This window comes from Scyliorhinus canicula, chromosome 15, assembly GCF_902713615.1.
Source record: "Scyliorhinus canicula chromosome 15, sScyCan1.1, whole genome shotgun sequence".
Taxonomy (NCBI): Eukaryota; Metazoa; Chordata; class Chondrichthyes; order Carcharhiniformes; family Scyliorhinidae; genus Scyliorhinus; species Scyliorhinus canicula.
The window spans coordinates 99063617-99083092 of NC_052160.1; the positions used below are offsets into that span (position 1 = coordinate 99063617).

The 19476-nt window shown below is 44.5% G+C and overlaps 1 protein-coding gene across 1 annotated transcript in view; it reads left to right on the forward strand.

Moving 5' to 3' along the window:
• The window catches only part of LOC119978410 (zinc finger protein 76-like), an 83421-nt gene extending 64292 nt beyond the window's left edge, over positions 1 to 19129 (forward strand). The window contains exons 10-15 of the mRNA XM_038820038.1: positions 1397 to 1576; positions 2860 to 3096; positions 5269 to 5414; positions 6637 to 6801; positions 8058 to 8192; positions 18531 to 19129. Coding sequence (XP_038675966.1) covers positions 1397 to 1576; positions 2860 to 3096; positions 5269 to 5414; positions 6637 to 6801; positions 8058 to 8192; positions 18531 to 18635 — 968 coding nt within the window. The 3' untranslated portion in view covers positions 18636 to 19129. The remainder of the gene's footprint in view (positions 1 to 1396; positions 1577 to 2859; positions 3097 to 5268; positions 5415 to 6636; positions 6802 to 8057; positions 8193 to 18530) is intronic.
• The last annotated feature ends 347 nt before the right edge of the window (positions 19130 to 19476 follow it).

A 19476-nucleotide genomic window follows, 5' to 3' on the forward strand; every position in this document is an offset into this window, starting at 1 on the left:
TCTAGAACTAGGGGTCCCTCTTTAAAAAATAGTGGGTTGCCCCTTTAAGACAGACAAGGAGATTTTTTTTCTCTGAGAGTTATAAGTCTTTAGAACTCTCTTCCTCAAAACACAGGGGAAGCAGAGTCTTGAATATTTTAAGGGAGATTCTTGATGAGCAAAAGGGTGAAAGGTTATCAGGGGTAGGCAGGAATGTAGGGCTGAGGTAATAATCAGTTCAGCCATGATTTTATTGAATGGCGGGCGGAACAGGATTGAGGGACCTCCTGCTCCAAATTCAGATATTTGTTTTTTGAGTTGTCCCTATTAGTTTATAAACTGGGATTAAGCATTGAGGACGGCAGTATGTGGTTATGTCATTTGGATATTTATAAAAACAATGAATAGTGACTTGTCCTTTCTTCATCCTATTCTCAAGGGGAAGAACCCTGGTGTGCCCTGCATCTCCTTAGTGACCATAAATGAACCCATTATGTAGGAAATCATTTGTGTTATAATTACACATTCTACAATTCTGTACCCTGCTGGGTCAGGAATTATAAGCTGTTGGGAAAGACTGAAGCCTTGAGGAGAAGAAGCCATTTATCTCATCATAATTAACAATAATACAATTTAGTTAGGAATTAACTTCATCTGTTTTTAATTTAGCTTCACCCCCTCCTTTCCTATCTGACCCATAGTAGGCTTCAGTAGCTTTAATATCACATCTTGTTGTGAATCTGGAGATTTGGCCATTGGCTGTGGTGGAAGGAGGTGGGGATCACAGCCAATCACAGTCATTCATTCGCCTAATTGTACAAATGTGCACCCACTAGCAAAGGTCGCACCTACTAATAATAATAATCTTTATTAGTATCACAAGTAGACTTACATTAACACTGTAATGAAGTTACCGTGAAAATCCCCTAGTCGCAACATTCCGTCGCCTGTTCGAGTACACAGAGGGAGAATTCAGAATATCCAATTCACCTAACAAGCACTCCTTTTGGGACTTCTGGGAGGAAACCGGAGCACCTGGAGGCAACCCACGCAGTCAGTGCAGACTCCGCACAGACAGTGACACAAGCCGGGAATCGAACCCGGGTCCATGGCGCGGTGAAGCAGCAGTGCTAACCGCTGTGCTACTGTGCCGCCCTTTGCTTGCTGTTCTGCATTCCTACTCGGAAGCCATTGAGGCCAACTGCAGGTACCCCCTGCTAAGATCAACTAACTCAGAAATCAAACATGGGCGAGTGACTGGTTCTGTACCATAGCATACTGTACATTTAATCACTGAGACTTGGGACATCCTGAGTAAATCACTGAAAGGGCTTCGACAAACATAATTTGGCAGTAACTTAAAAAAACCTTTGTTTAAGTTGTTCCCTCAAGTAGCATTGTGTCTGCTTTTCTACAGGTGAGAGACCATTCAAGTGTCCGTTTGAAGGCTGCGGCCGATCTTTTACCACTTCCAATATCCGTAAAGTTCACATCAGAACGCATACAGGAGAGAGACCGTATATCTGCTGTGAACCTGGATGTGGCCGAGGGTTTGCTAGTGCTACTAACTACAAGAACCACATGAGAATTCATACAGGTAAATTGCATCATTGAACACAAAGCATTAAAGTTAAAGTAATTTATAGAACCATGCTAATGGAGCATACAACAAATTTGGTTGAGTGAATAGATGTATAGTTCCCCATGGGATTATATTTATGATTAAACTAGTACAGAATGAAGTGTAATTGCAATGTGCAACAGGGCACAGATGTGTTAATGGATTTTTATATGAAATTTCTTTGCTATTTAATGGATCACCATCTTAGCTAGAACAAGACGCAGGGGAATTTAATTACCATACCAACATATGCTGCACAATACAATTCCATTGCAATGAGTAAGCTTTTGTGGCATGTTTGTCTCCATGCTTGTTCAAAATGAAAAGGATGAACATTTTGATTCAGACTCGACATAGCTTTGAAAACCTGATGGTTAACAAAGAATTTAAGGAATGCAGTATCTACACATTATTCCTATCATTCTAATGACTCTGCTCTCAGCTATGTTGATGTAACAACTAGGAGCATTAGTGAACAGCTTTTTGGCTGTGTAATTTAACTTCAGTGTGCAATGTCTGGAAAATGTGGGTTACCATCTAGGGATTTGGATGTCAGTTGATTTGATTTTTTAAACAAAATATGGTAAATTGGTGTATTCAATGCAGTTGAAGGGCTTTGAGCCATCCAAAGTTCCTTTAACACACCATTCCAGGTTGGAGCAAATGCAAATAGCTATTTGAAATAAGTACTATACTGTTGGGACTCTACCATTTGAGACTAGTCTGACCTCTCCATTCTGATTCTGCTTCAAAATACTTGCATTTTTCAGTTGATAAAGGCACTCATTGCACAAAGCATTGGAAGTTGAGTTTAACGAAGGCACCACTTGGTGGAGCACCATGTTGTACAGCGCAGAGGGGCAGCACGGCGCAGTAGATAGCACTGCTGCCTCATGGCACCGAGGTCCCAGTTTTGATCCCGGCTCTGGGTCACTGTCCGTGTGGAGTTTGCACATTCTCCCCGTGTTTGCGTGGGTTTCACCCCCACAACCCAAAGATGTGCAGGTTAGGTGGATTGGCCACACTAAATTGCCCCTTAATTCGGAAAAAAATAATTGGGTACTCTAAATTTATAAATAAATAAAAAATATTTTGTTCTTCAACTTCAGTGAGCCCAAGTGATTTATGAGTAATTTAACATGGTACAATCTGTAACAAATAGAATATATCAATTGCAGAAATGCAAGAAATAAGGGTTCTTGTGTTTTGATTCTGGTTGGAAAGGTCAGATCTTACCTGATTGATTTTACCACCTTCAGGAGAGAAGCCCTATGTTTGTACAGTACCAGGCTGCGGGAAACGTTTCACAGAATACTCAAGCCTGTATAAGCACCATGTGGTCCATACACATTCCAAGCCATATAACTGCAACCACTGTGGAAAGACATATCGACAGACTTCCACATTAGCTACACACAAACGCACCGCGCACGGTGACATGGAAGCAACAGAGGAAAGTGAACAGGCTTTGTTCGAACAGCAACAGCACCAGCAAGGTAATTACACTAAGTATAGTCAATGTGCTTTAGCGATTGAAGAAATCTTCCCATGAAGAGCGATAACTACAACTGACGTGATCCAATAACTGAAATAATGGAGCATTTAAACACTTTGAAAATCACTGACTAGACCTTGGCCTTGCTCTTCTAGATAATAAAAGTATTCATAGTTTTGGTGGCTTTTGGAGGCTCCTATAGTTGGCTCAGTGAAAGGATTTTAATGTTATAAGTGCTGCACTTTGCCTGACATATAAAACCCACTGTTCTCAAATGAAATATTGAAGGACCTAGACCGTATCCGTTTGGGCAGTTTGTTTGAACTAGACATGATAGGGAAAACAAATGGTCAGGCACAAAATGTATGCAGGCAGATAAATCAGTTTGATGTGGGTGGCATGGTGGCACAGTGGTTAGCACTGCTGCCTCATAGCACCAGGGATCCGGGCTCAATTCCGACCTTGGGTGACTGTGTGGTGTTTGCACGTTCTCCCTGTGTCTGTGTGGGTTTCCCCCAGGTGCTGCGATTCCCTCTCACATTCCAAAGATGTGCAGGTTAGGTGGATTGGCCATGATGTATTACGCCTTGGGGTCTAAACGTTAGGTGGGTTGCGAGGGAGTGGGCGTAGATAGAATACTCTTTTGGAGGGTCGGTGCAGACTCGATGGGCTGAATGTCCCCCTTCTGTCCTGTAGGTATTCTATGTCCGTAGGTTTTTCTTTCTGCAGAGAGTTGTTTTTGACACTGCTGATTTGTATGCTGAGGGTGGATTTCCTGCAATGCTTCAAAAAGCAGCTGGTCAATTTGCCTTCTGGGGCCGGTATCACTAAATAACATGGAAAGGTGGCCTATTGGGTATACTCCTCATGGTCAATGAGGTCCCTGAACTCACTCCGATCATCTTCTGGAGTTAGAGGGATTTCCCGGATTTGCTTTTTTTAAATTTGGCTTTGGGTTTTGAATTTTTTTTTTGCCACTCCTGAAGATTTCTTGACGGCTGATGGAAGGGAGTTCTGAGGGTCCTGGCGTTTCACAACATTCACTGTTTGGGGCCGGTTCGACATTCAGTTTGTATGCATGTTGCCATGATCAGAAGAGTCAGTGAGTGAGTTCTGGTCATCAGGGAGATTGTGCGGGAATTAGATATATAGGGCATATATGGAAAGGAAAAAAAGAGACAGTTATGACAAGGAGAGGTTTCATTGAAAGCAATGGAAGAGGATGTTAAATGGATCCAAGCCAGGTGGTGAAGCATGAAACCAGAGACAGAAAGTCGGCTTACACATAGAATGCAACATTATAGATTCTACCTCCTACCTGCTGCATCACCCAATATCCCGGCAGTCCCTTGAATAAAACCAAAAATGAGTAAATTAAACCAGGGGTAATAGTCCCTGGTGGGGCACTGTAACTGAAACAAAAATGGCAAAAGAAACATAACTAACTCAGCCAAGTCTCATTACCGGGGAGTGATGAAGCATCCCAGCACCCATTGGCTGCGGAAGATTTGAAGCATGCCATTGGACACTGTGCTCCCTCTCCAAGGTTACCCCGGCCGCAAATGCAGCCGCTGGACCCTATGTGTTCCAAGATGATTAATTGGTCATTACTCTATCCCTGTTTATCCTTAACGGTAGCAATATAATTGACATGACATTAATACCAGCATGTGTGTTTATTATGTTTATTGGATGCAGTTGTACACTTAAAATGGTGAGTGGTCTCAAGGTCCTGCAAGAAATGCACCAGTAAGTGGCTCTAAAGATATTGTTACATAACCTATGAATTACAACCTAACCCCTACTGAGAGCCGCTAATTAAAGACTAAAGAATCTCAACCATTACCCTTAAATTTTAATAACTACCCCTAACTGTATTCTGGCTGCTGCATAGTAGATTTCACACCTCCTGCCCCACAAGCTGTGCCTGCCACAGTCTCGGCTCCCATGCAGTCACCCCACTCGATGGATGTGTTATAAACTGAGGTTGACATGTACACCCACTTGGGTTCAACTCTATCTAATTGTTTTGAATGGAAAGTGCACTGGGAGTCTTATGAAAACAATCAAAATTGGCATCTTATAGTCGCCAACTTTAACCGCAGCTTTACATTTTCTGAATATATGTGATTTTGTCTTTAATCCCATATATTTCATTCATTCTTCGCAACAGTTATTGAGCCTGCATTGAAGAGGCCGCGCATTACATACCTCTCTGGGGTTGATGGTGATGGTGGAATTCCAACTCAGGTTACTATGGTAACCCAAGATGGGCTGGGATCTCAGGTAGCCCTGATATCACAAGATGGTACTCAGCAGGTATGAACGGACCTTGAGTGGTTCAACTATAATGTGACTTATTCTCTTACACTTAATATCAATTCAGTGTGATTAAATTCTGTGTGAAATGTGAATACAAGAACTCAAACAGTCTTTTAAATATTTTTACAAACTCTTCTTCCTCACCTTTCCTTAAAGTTTTCCCATTTATGCAGGGGAGGGGGTGGCATGTTTCCAGTATTGCTACCTGCCCTCTGGTATCTTTCTCAAATAACGATCCATCATCTGTGAGCTCCAGTAGTTAGCGCTAACAGGCTATTTGATCGTTGAGCGTAGGACAGCCAAATCTGAGTGCTCTTTGACGCCATCATACTTGCATTTTCCAGCAGGTGTCATGTAGTAGCAATCAAAAGCAAGAAACCTGGTGAACATAGTAGTCCTTATTCCAGCTGACCTGAGACCAATTGCATCCCCAGCATCACCTCCAACTGTTAGCACCAACTCAACAGACTCGGAGACCTGCTCTGTGTAGCTCAGTCACACACTTAACCTACTACAGAGGAAAAAGGTGTTCATTCTTTTACAAATTTGGGAGTTGTGACTCAGTTGGCAGCACTCTCCCCTCTTGAGTGAGAAGGTTGTGGGTTCAAGTCCCACTCCGCGACATGAACAGAACATAAAATCAAGTTGACATGCCAGTGCACTACAGGTGGAGTGCTGCAGTGTCAGAGGTGCCATCCTAAGGGTGAGATGTTAAACTGAGGCCCCTTCTATTTCCGATGACGTAAAAGTCCTTTGGCACTGTTTTGAAGAAGAGCAGGGAAAGTTCTCCCTGTTGTCCCGGCCAATATTCACCCTCGATCAACATCACAAAATTAGATTTTCTGACCATTGTCACATTGCTGTTGTGGGAGTTTGCTGTGTGCAAATTGGCTGCCACATTTTCTACATTACAACACTGCAAAGGTACATTTGATGCTTGTGAAAGGTGATATATAAATGCAAGTCTTTGAGTAATTTTTCTTTCTTCCCCCCCAAAAAGATGCTCAATACTATTAATAGCAAATTATGCTTAGTGAAGTAGGGTTATAATATCCATTATTGAAATGCTGGGTGAATGGATTTTAAAACATCTTTTTTGGTGAGGTGAGAAACAGGCTGTTGTATTGTGCCACTGAAGTTGCATTTTGTAAGTTTGAAATGTTTATCATTACTTGACATTTCTAGATTTTCCTATAAGAATAATTTTTATTAATCACAGGTTAGCCTATCGCATGAAGATTTGCAGGCCCTCGGAACAGCCATTACCATGGTAACTCAGGATGGTACTACGATTGCTGTACCCACACATGAAGGTGACCTCACAGGGTCACCAGGTGCTCATACGGTTACCATGGTGACAGCGGATGGGACAGAAGCACAGCAGGTATGTCATGACTTGTATCATCACAGTCATTAATTGAGAATGCACATAATCAAAAATATTGAAAAGATGCATTGCAGTAACTGTTCAAACTGCTGATCAGTTTTATCTTTAAAGGAACACAAAAGTTTTTATGGAAAGCAATATGCAGAGAATGAATGTCATGAACATAAATCTTAGCAGGAGTTTAACATTCTAGTATCAAAATGCTGAACATTTACAAAAAATTGGGATTGACTAATTTGACATTTAATATGTTGTATGACGCCTAACATTTCCAAAGAATTAAGGAATTGGTGGGTTGGTTGCCCATTCACCTTCGTAAATAGGGTTTGAAACCACCTCAAGCTGTTGAGATGAAAGACCACACACTGTCAATTAAAAGGATCTTCCCTGTCAGGCTGGGATACCTCAGCCCCAGTCTTTGGTTCACAGCAGAAAAGTAACCCCAATGGTTAGCTTGCTGCTTCACAGCACCAGGGATCCGGTCTTGGGTGACTGTGTGGCGTTTGCACATTCTCTCCGTGTCTGCGTGGGTTTCCTGAGGGTGCTCCGGTTCCCTCCCACAGTCCAAAGATGTGCAGGTTAGGTGGATTGGCCATGATAAGTTTCCCCTTAGTGAACAAAGATGTGCCCTGTAGGTGGGGTTACAGGTATACGACGGGTTTTGGGCCGAGGAAGGGTGCTCTTTCAGAGGTCGGTGCAGACCTGATGGGCCGAATTACTTCACTTACCTTCTGCACTGTCGTAAATCTATGGTTCAGTGACAAATTGGCAGATTTACTCCGAGATTATAGGATGCCTGGAATCAAATAGCAAATGAAAGGGCCACAATGTTAAAACAGCGCATTAGGAGCTTTATTTGCATCTAACGAAGAACAGCTGTGGGTCATTCTGATGGTGTACACTTGATTTTCCCTTTAACATGTGGGTCTTAAGACCACCTCCAAAAATTGAGAAATGATAGCTGAATTGAAGTGGTGCCTTTTGTGCACTGCTCAAGTACATCTCCTGTTGGGGTAGCACCTAACGGTCTTCATAGAGATGCTCAAAGCCTGGAAAACCCCAATCAATCAAATGTCATTAGCCAAAAGAATATGTTCTTTTTGCATGTGTGAGCAGCATATTTATAACACCCTTTTCAATTCTATATTCTTGTGCAAACTGTTTTGTTAAAATAGAATTAAACAAAAGGATTGTTAAAGTTTATAAATTGGACAGGCTTTACTTGCCTTCATTTGTGAACCTTATTTTGCCAGGTTGCTATAGTGACATCAGACGGGATGGTAACTGGGGACTCTGCTTTAGCAGCTCTCCATGCAGCTGAAGTGGTACAGCACCATCAGCAAGTTGCATTAGTCGCAACTGCTAATGGTACACAGATAGCAGTACAGGTGAGTGAGAGTGATGATGCTTCAAACTGAATATGTTTCTATATGTAATGCTGCAATACTGTGTAAAATCCAATGAATACACTATTTGGAGGCCGTGTGTGAATCGTACTGCCGTAGTGTCTAACTAACTTTCCTTTATCTCCTTTTGGATATGAATAAAAAATTGACTCGAGTCAGCAGGATTCATTCGCGTGCTTAACCCAGCTTTTCACGTCTTGGGGAAAAGATTCTTCCTTGAACCCCAAGGAGATTTGAACCACAAAAGAAATTAACCTCAATTTAACATATCACAGAGGCCATCTTCTTGGTTACAGCAGGATTGGGATCATAATCTTCTACAGAGTTAACAGAATAAATCAAACCATTACATGGAGTGCAGTTTATGGTAATATTAACATGCTTCGTGAGAATTTGTTTACCGTAAGCTGTTGGACAACATTTGATAAATGCCTAATCTTTTTGCTGCAGCGGCACATTTACACAAAAAGTTTTAGGAAAAAAACTAGTTCTCACCTTTCTCAACTATTATATTTGTTAGCGTACCAAGTGCCTGACTTAAGATTAAGGCGTGGGAGTCTGACCCCGTTCATGATGATGATAACTAAGCCAGATTTTGGGGCCATCTCATTAATAGCATTGCATCATTAATTTCCTGTGCCAGTGATTCATTCCTCTGTACCTATCGGAGGCAAGTGGTGTACATAAATCAGAGAAAAGAGAGAGAACTAATGTTAGCAGAGATGCACCGATAAAATAGTATTGTCACTCAAAAGTGAGACCTAACTAATAGTCACTGCTTAAATTGGGCAGATGCTTTCTGCCAAGTTGCGTTTAGGCTGCATGCTGCCTTGGCATCTAATCTCCGACTAGTTGCTGCAATATCTACTGGAGCAGTGCTACCTATTGCAAACCTGACTCTTCCACATGCAAAGCTGTGCTCCCAGATGGTAGACTTTAATTGTACTGACTATTTGAGAACATCAACACACCCAACACATTTAAATTGAATTAGATTTGTTTATGAAGCGCTCTGTAGGCCTTTCCTAAGCACTCTGGTTACCATTGCACTGGAGGTACACGCCAAGCCACTCTGGGGTTTTCCACAGTGAATATTGGCTTGGAACAGTGCAACACCACATGCTTGAGGTGATTTTGTTTCTGTTGCTTTTGTGCACTTCCAAGGTTAAGCCATCAGCCTAACTCCTGATATCCCGCCACTTCGGCATCAGTGCCCACAACAACCTGCTTCTTAATGTTCGCAAGTAACTGCACAACTGGTCCTGAAGAGGCTGACAAGATCTAAAGTTAAAAATAGTATGTGGGCGATGAACTAAATCCCAATATTATTTGATCCTAGAACTGAGTACTACGTACTCCTACAAAAGATATTTATTTTGCAATAAGAGCTCACATTGTCCCTGTAGGCTAAGTCTTTGATTCTGGAGTTTGCTGCTTAATTTTTAAAAAGCATTTTTCAATCTATGTTAAAAAATAAATATACGGCAGCTTGTTGTGATCATGTGCTATTACATTAATATGTTAAAACAATGGTTTCCGGTGTGCACCATGGAGTAAGTGGTCACACACAAGGCAGCTCCTGTCCAAGGTTACAGAAAAGAGCTCTTTTTTAATCAATGCGGGGTGGGATTTTGATGAAAAGGCGTAGGTGAATGTTGGAGGAGTACTTTCCCCCAGGAATGGTATGTTTCTTGGTTACCAGACCCACAGAAACAGTGAAAGATTTGGCTGAAGCTACAGCAGAGACAAAAGCCTCTTTCAGCATGCAGGCGGGGGAAGGGCGAGCTTAAAGGCCTCAAGCTGACTTGAGGGCCTTTATGAAAGCTGAATTATAGCAGCAGAGGGAACAACTGTGAAAAGATCTCACAAAGGCCATTGAAGAAGCAGTGACGGCTGACTTCCGGTGACGGCGGGCGGGAGGCAGCCGCGCGTTGGAGGGCTCCCGTTCGGGAACGGCATTGTCGGGGATTGACGCCCGGTCCTAGGGGCGGTGAAGGCCAGGAGAAAGTACAGGGAAGGGATATGTCGAGGTCCAGTAAGAAAACGGCTGTGAAAACAGCTGAAAGTTCGTTGGGGAGTAGAAAGGTCACCGGGGGGTCACCAAGGAAAATGGAGGCTGGAGCATCAGGGGAGACTGCATTGCTTACGGCTGAAGAAATAACTACGGTGATGGCTGCGGAATTCGAAAGGCAGTTTACAAAATACATGGAGACAATGAGGAAGGTGGTGAGGGAGGTTTTGAGTGTTGGTGGAGGAGGCGATTTCCCCGGTGACGACGGCGGTGGCGAGTGCAGTGGTGGAGGTGCGGGAGCAAGAGGAGGCGCTGAAGGAAGTGGAGGAGACATTGCAGCATGGTGATCAACTTACCTCGATGGAGAAGGAGATGCGGAAGGTGATGGAGGTGAAGAAGGATCTGCGAGGGAAAACGGAAGACCTGGAAAACAGGTCCAGGCGACAGAATTTGAGGATTGTGGGGCTGCCCGAAGGAGTTGAAGGGCCGAGACCGACTGAGTATTTTGCTGCGATGCTGGTGGAACTATTGGGGGAGGGGGAGGATCCTCCTGATATGAATTGGATCAGGCTCGTCGGTCGTGGAGGCCTGTACCAAAGGCGAGTGAGCCGCCAAGGGTAGTGACTCTGCTTCCGTATGTACAGTGTGAAGGAGAAGGTCCTGCGCTGGGCCAAGCAGAAGCGGGTGGTGCAGTGGGCTAGAGCTGGTATACGTGTACACCAGGACTTTACGGTGGAGCTGGCGAGGAGGTGGGCTGCTTTCAACCGGGTGAAGAGGGCACTGTACGTTAACAAGGTGCAGTGCGGCATTGTATATCCAGCGAAGCTGAGGGTGACTTACAAGCTCAAGGCCTTTTATTTTGGAACGGCGGAGGCAGCGGAGGAGTTTGCGAAGGCAGAAGGACTGTGGCAGAAGTGAGAAATTGAGAAATGGCCATGTGCCGATGTAACCTCATGACTGTATTTTCTTTTTTTTTTTGTTTGTTTGTTTCACTGTGTGCGGGTGTATGGGCTAAAGGAGTCGGTGTTGTGATGGGAAGTGATGGGACTTTCACTCGAAGTGAGGGCTCTTTGGGGAGTAGGTGGATATGCGGGGTTTGTGCGATAAAAGGGGGATTTTTGGGCTTTCCTAGGGTCGGGCAAGGGGAAAGGGACCCGGACGGGGGCCTCCACGCTGGCCGGTCTAAGCCGGCCAGTGAGGTGGGGGGAGGGGCTGCGGCCATCGGAGCCTGGCAGAACAGGTTCCGAGTGGTCTAGCCGGGTGGAAAGCTGGAGGGGAAGGAACCGAGGTTGGGGGAAGGAGTTTTACAAGAGGTAGTGGACGGAAGGAGTTTGGTGAGGGGGGGGGGGGGGGGGGGGTTTACAACTCTTGGGTATCATGTACGGCACTCTTTCAGAGGTTGGATGGCGTTGAGTGTGGGGGCTGAGGGGGGATGGGGAGTGGACTCTATGGTGACCATGGGCGATCCCGGACTCCTTTTTTCTTTTTCCCCTTTGCTTTTTGTTTCCACCGTGGGAGGGTTTGTTTTATTGGATGCATGTATTGACAGGTGGGCCGTTGTTTGGGGTGGTGGGAGGATGGGATCGTTGTTATTGTTAAGGGGATTGATTCTGTATTTGTTACTGTTTACTGTTTGTGGGTGGGGTGTAAATTTTGGAGGAAAATGTGAAAATGGAGAATAAAAACATTTATAAAAAAACAAATGTTAAAACAATGAAAATGGAAATATTTGAGCAGTAACATGTTTGTTAGCGACAAAGTATTTCTTCCAACTAGGGAGCTGCAGTGCCGCAATGATTAGCACTGTTGCCTCACAGCGCCGAGGACCCGGGTTCGAGTTCGAACCCAGGTCACTGTCCGTGTGGAGTTTGCACATTCTCCCCGTGTCTGCATAAGTTTCACCTCTACAACCCAAAGATGTGCAGGTAAGTGGATTGACCATGCTAAATTGCCCCTTTATTGGATACAAATAATTGGGTATTCTAAATTTTTTTTTTTAAGTATTATTTCCAACGAGGGTAAATGGGGGAGTTAATACCCCTTGGTAGAGAGTTATAGAGTATCTGTGATAAGTGTAATAACTCTGCCAAGGCCAGTCTTCTATCAAGAACTCAATTTATTAAAGTACAAAATGAACTGCTACCGCAGCGTACAGCACTTGTGTCCCAGCCAGGAGACCTAGGGAAGCCCGGCCTGGTTCGGAATGCAGGTTTTAAATTCCTGCCCTGCACCTTCTATTGGCTGAACCTCCGCCCACTTAATAGGGGAATTCATATTCCATGAAGCCCAGGGGGAGATCTATTGCCGATCTCCTTCAACACTCCCCCTCAGCACTCCCGCGATGAAGAGGTTTCCTCCGCCTCTTCACAGTTGGCCTGAGGTCGAATGAGGGCGGAACGGGATCTGGAGGTATGAACCGGATTGGTGACCTTCGTTTCCTGAGGGAGCGCCGAAGAGTTACCAGTGCAGATTCCTCCTCTGTGCCTACTACCGAACACCTTATTCCTCTGCTTCCATCTCGGGACCGGACTCCTTGTCATCAGGGGAGATGGACACAGGTTTCTCTATGGCCCTGCACTGGTGGTAGCAACCTCTGTGGCCAGAGAGGAGGCTTGCGAGGAACAGACTTTCTACTTCTAATGTGGTCCAGGTGTTTCCTCAAGACCGTATCCTGGACCTTTGTAGGATCCGGGTCCCGTTTTCTCCACTATGACTCCGGGGATCCAACTGGAACCATCTCTGAAATTCCTCGCATAAACTGGATCATCTGTCTTGAATATTCTTTCAGATCTCGCAGAACCCTAATTATTTTCTGATTCCCTTGATGGGACTCCACCCTCCTTGCCAGGTTTGGGAATAGTAGGCTGAATCTTGTGTGAAGCTGTTGTCCCATTAACCGTTCTGCTGGGACAATTCCTGTTGTAATGTGAGGAGTGATCATATAATCAAATAAAACCATGCCAATTTGGTCTTAATTGGTGCTGCTGGCTGCTTTTTCAAGCCAATTTTGAAGATCTGCACCGTCCATTGGATGACCGATGATATGTTGCTATTCTAATATGCCTGATGCCATTTGATTTCATGAAGGCCTGGAACTCCTCATTGGCGAAAGCTGTGCCATTGTCGGAAACCAGGACTTTTGATGTGTCATGTGCAAAAACTCTGTCGTAGTTTCTCGATCGTAGTGTGGGAGGGTCATGGAGCCCATGCAATGTATCTCCAGCCATTTGGAGTGTGCATCTACTGGGATCTAAAATATGCAACCCATAGAAGGCCTAGCCAAGTCCATGTGCACCCACACCCATGGCCTGCCTGGCTTCTCCCATAGATGACAACGGGTCATCTGGACTCGAAACGTTAGCTCTTTTCTCTCCCTACAGATGCTGCCAGACCTGCTGAGATTTTCCAGCACTTTCTTTTTGGTTTCAGATTCCAGCATCCGCAGTAATTTGCATTTATCCTGCCTTCCATTGACATATTGGTGATTGTTTTTTATATACCAAACACAACTGCCAAGCCCTCCTTCATGCTTTGAGAGTACCTCTGCTTGGCATCCAAGGGAGTCCTGGAGACCTAGGTGATATGTTTTTCTGTTCCGTCTTTTAGCGCTGTAAGATTACTGCCCCAACCCCATGAAGAGAAGCATTGCACATCAGGATGAGTTCCTTTCTGGAGTTGATATGGGAGAATAGATTGGATGGCAGTAACTGCCATATTTCCCATAATTCCCCATGATAATTGAATCATCCCAGGAAGGATTTCAATTCCATATTGTTTCTGGAGTTGGCACTCTTTGATGGCCCGCTGTCCTCCACTGGGTGTAGCCTTTTTTTGCCATCCGATAGGCAAAATAGGTCACTTAGTGCTCTTGTATTCTTTCCTTTTGAGATGTACCCCTGCTTTAGAAGATCGCCACAAAACCTCATCTACATTTTCCAGGTGCTCTTGTTCTGATGTCCCTGTGATCAGAATCAGAACGTTATCCAAGTACACCACCACTTTGGGTAACCCTTGGAGTGTGTTCTCGATAACACATTGGAATATGGCGCACGCTGACGAGACCCCGAAGGACAAGCGAGTGTACTCCTATCGGCACTTGTGTGTGTTGATCGTGATGTATTTGCGGGAAGGCTCGTCTAATTAGAGTTGACGATGGCTTGCATCTAACTTGGTCAATGTCTGGCCACCTGCTGGTTTAGCATATAGGTCTTCTATTGCGGAGTGGGGTACCTATCCAATTTGGAATCCCGATTGACCGTAACCTTATAATCCCCACAAAGATGGATTGATTTGCCCGGCTTTAAGAGTGGGGACGACAGGTACTGTCCACTTTCCAGGTGCCCAAGCTTGGTCTCTACCTTCTCCAACAAGGAATACGGAACCAGTCTTGCCCTGAAGTATTTAGGCTTATCATCAGAGTCAACATAGATTTTGGCTCTCCCTCTTATTTTCCCAAGGCCCTCATGGAAGACTTCAAGGTATTTGCTGATAACTTTGTACAGTACTGCAACAGACAGTCTGAAAATCTCTAGCCAATCCAGCTGAAGCCAATCTCTCTCCATAAGACTTGGTCCCTGAGAGGCAGCTGGGCTGACTACTGCCTGTAGGTCACTGGGGTCGTTGTGGTACCCTTAATCCGTAAAGGTTCCCCCGTAGGTGACTAATCTGGCTCTAGTGTCTTACAAACTCAAGGATTGGTTACCATTTTTGGAGGCGATCAAATGTCTGTTCCCCAAGGATGGAGACAGCATCCTTTGTGTCCACCTCGATCTCTAATGGATGACTACTTACTAGTAACTTTATCATTATCAGGGCGACCTTGGTCGTGATGATACTGTTCAATTGCATTGTCCCTTTGTCTGGGAGAGGACATACCTGCATGGTATGAGTCTGTGCTGGCCTCAACATTTTCCCCGAGTAGCATGTGTATTGCTGATTCCTATAGCCTTGCCTTGGTTGTGCCCTTTTACAGTGCTTACAATAGCCCATCGTCTGGTATCTCCATTCCTCTGGTTCCCGAGTATCCTAGGATTGTCATGAAATTACCTTGACTGCCAGGGGACACCATCTGAGTACTGATTTGATCACGGGCGATTCACACAGGCTCCTTCAACTGAGGAATGGGCGCCTTTGCACGAGGCTCTTCCCCCCCCCCCCTCCCCCCCCCCCCCCCCAAACCGGAGGACACTCCTGCCAGGTGCCCCCGTACCTCTTGAGACCCTTTTTTCGTGTTCTCCAGGGACAGCACTATCATAGAGTCATAGGTGTTTACAGCATGGAAACCAGCCCATCGGCCCAGCTGGTCCATGCCGCCCAGTTTCAATCATTAAGCTAGTCCCAATTGCCTGCATTTGGCCCGTATCTCTCTATACCCACCCTGCCCATGTAACTGTCTAACTGCTTTTAAAGGACAAAATTGTACCAGCCTCGACCACTGCTTCTGGCAGCTCGTTCCAGATGCTCACCACCCTCTGTCTGAATAAATTTCCCCTCTGGTCTCTTTTGTATCTCTCCCCTCTCACCTTAAACATATGCCCTCTAGACTCCTCTACCTTTGGGAAAATATGTCGGCTATCTACCTTATCGATGCTCCTCATTATTTTATAGACCTTTATAAGATCACCCCTAAGCCTCCTACACTCCAGGGAAAAATGTCCCAGCCTATCCAACCTCTCCTTATAACTCAAACCATCAAGTCCTGGTAGCATCCTCATCAATCTCTTCTGCACTCTTTCCAGTTTAACAATATCCTTCCTATAAAAGGGCTTTTTTTTACATCCAAATTAGGCTCTGCCAGTTACTTTTTCTGAGTTGTATCATTGTTTATTCTGCACACCAATCTGTCTCACAACATCTCGGTCAGGGCCAGGCCAAATTCCTAGTGCTCTGCCAGTTTTCACAACCTGGTTAAAAATTCAGTGATTGGCACCCCCGGGGTTCTTCCTGCCATGTTAAAGCGATATTTCTGGAGAATGATAGAGGGCTTTGAGTCATCGCGATTTCACTCTGTCTACGAGCTCGTCAAACGTTTTCGAGTCAGAGGCATCTGAGTAGGTTAGGCTTTTTATTGCGCTGAATTTGGGGACCGCATGCTGTCAGCGGAATCACTTTCTGCTTCTCATCTCCCAAAATGCTATCAGCGCGGAAGAAGTAACGCCTGCTCTCTGCATATTGGCCCCAGTCTTCTCAGTTAATGTCATACGGTTCAAGTTTACTGAAGAGAGGTAATTTGTTTCTTATTGGATAAGTTGCTTGTATTCAACCCAAGGCTGCTCAGCAAAACTTGTTTTTACACCTCGTCGCCAATGTAGTAATGTTGTCGAGGTCAATCTTCTGTCAATAACGCACTTTACTAATATAACAAAAAGGGCCGCTACCGCAGTTTATAACACTTGCACCCCAGCCCAAGGACCTGTGGAGATGCCTGCCCGGGTTGGAACTGCAGACTTTAAACTCCGCCACATACCTCCTATTGGGCAAGCCTCCAGCCGCTCATTAGGGGAAATCATATTCCACAAAGCCCATGGGGGAGATCTAGTGCTGATCCCCCGTGGCCACCATAACAGTACCTATCTCTCAATTCATGTGAAGGAGCCACTGATTGGGATCAATATGTTCCTTGACCCTGCGAAAGATGTCCTTATATGTGGTGACAGTTAATTAGAAACATGCTCATTACCTTTCTAAATTATCTCCAAGAACAAAGAAAAGTACAGCACAGGAACAGGCCATTCGGCCCTCCAAGCCTGTGCCGACCATGCTGCCCGTCTAAACTAAAATCTTCTGCACTTCCGGGGTCCGTATCCCTCAATTGTAATCCATTGCTAATGATTAAATTAGAGGGAACCATGGCCGCCCCTGTTGAACTATCTTCTGATTGTTGATAGCCGTACAGACTTTTATTGATCGCTGGAATGAGGCGACTAGGGGATTTTCACAGTAACTTCATTGCAATATTAATATAAGCCTACTTGTGACACTAATTAAGATTATTATAAAAAATGGATATTACTCGTATGGTAAATAAATTTCAGGGTCGGTGTGATGCCATGTGTGTAGGCCATGAATACTAAAGACTGGGGTAGATCGTATCAAATAATACATTCCTTTGGTTGACTGTACTTAACCAACCAACTTAAGGGCAGCACGGTAGCACAGTAGTTAGCAAAGTTGCTTCACAGCTCCAGGCTCCCAGGTTTGATCACTTGGGTCACTGTCTGTGTGGAGTTTGCACGCTCTCCCATGTCTGCGTGGGTTTCCTCCAGGTGCTCTGGTTTCCTCCCACAGTCCAAAGATGCGCAAGTTAGGTGCATTGGCCTTGATAAATTACCCTTAGTGGGGCGGGGTTACTGGGTTACGGGGATAGGGTGGAGGTGTGGTCCTAGGTACGGTGATCTTTCCATGGACCGGTGCAGACTCGATGGGCCGCATGGCCTCCTTCTGCACTAAATTCTGTGATCTCTATGAACCCGCGCTTGCAAAACTCAGAACACACTGTCCAATATTCAGTTTGACTCCATGATTGGACAACACTTGCTAATCAGTCAGGATCGCAGCCTGGCTCATTTGCGCATGCTAGAAGCTGTATATATGCATACACAAGGCCATGTTCTTTGCAGAATGAAGGAACTGTTCAATCATTGCACCTTTTTGCTTAGGGGACAGCTATTTCCTATCTCATTCCCCATGGCAATCCCTTGACCAATCAGTCGACCGGCTTGGTTTGAATTTAAACAAAAGCTTGACAACGAATTGTTGCACTCTCCATGGCAACACTTCTACTAATCAGAATCCTCTTGACAAAAAAATCAGCCCCTCTTCTCATGCAGTATAAATTATTGTTCCAGTTAGATTTGGGATTCTTGCGAATCTGTCCTGATGAGTACAAGATGTAAAATTTTGACAGCATGTCGCCTTTAAACAATACTCAAGTTCTGTAATTCCAAATGACCGTATGTGAGATTTGTGACTTGTACCTTTTCATCCAGTTTGTGTCAAACTTTATGAAGAACTTAACACTTGTGTGTTGCTTAATCATATCCGCAGGATGTCACAAAGTGCGTCAAAACTGATGAATCCCGTTTTAAGCGCAGTCATTGTCGTTTGTGCAAAATAGGGTAATGGCTGCCTGAGAGAAGAACATTTGACCAGGACAGATTGTCACAGTAGTGGCAATCAAACTTCTCTTAATAAAGACCGTGTACCATTTATAAAGATTAACCAGCAATGTAATGTTAAAATGACCAAGAAAACAATGTCTTACCACACCTGCTGATTTTGTAAGCCCCTGTCAATGTTTGTCTCTTTAGCTGGAGGACCAGCAGACATTGGAGGAAGCTATTGGCATGGCAACAGCAGCAATTCAACACGAAGGATTGACACAGGATATAGTCATGGTGGATAATGACCCATGAAAATGGAGGCCAGGAAACAAGTGACATTCGGGAGAGAATGAGCTGTGGTTTGCGACCTAGTACTGTCCAATGAAATCCTGGGAACCAAACGTAAACTACTCACAGACATTTTAGACGAGTCTATTCTCAGGACTAATTACTGTGTGTATGTTGATCTCAACTCAGGTGATTTTACACAATATGGTAAGGGTTTTATGATGAAAAGGAGTTTTAGTGCTGCTGTACTGATCAATAGACTTGTGGATTTACTTGTACAGTATAAGATATAGTTTTATTGAAAATTTCCATAGTTTTGCTTTTTATTAAAGATGAAATGTTTGCTGAAACTGGTGTAGGGTTGGCTTCCGTGCAGAGCTGGAATAAGCATCAGGCTGGTCATTTTAATGGCAATCAGTGACAAGGTTTCAGAATGTGTATGCTACATTTTGAGGTCCAGTACTTGATGCTATATGAACCTGTATATGTATATATGAAAATAAAATTTGAAAACTGTGCTTGGCCTTTGTGATTTTAAGAATCCATTCATCGGGACTTGGGCATCACTGGCTAGGCCAGCATTTACTGCCCATCGCTAATTGCCTCTGAAAAGGATGATGGTGAACTGCTTTCTTGAACTGCTGCAGTCCAAGGTGTAGGTACACCTACATTGTTGTTCAGGAGTTTGAGAATTTTGATCCAGTGACAGTGAAGGTCCAGCGATATGTTTCAAAGTCAGGATGGGGAGTAGCTTGGTGGGGTGCTTCTAAGTGCAGCACGGTAGCATAGTGGTTAGCATAATTGCTTCACAGCTCCATGATCTCAGATTCGATTCACTGCTGGGTCACTGTCTATGCGGAGTCTG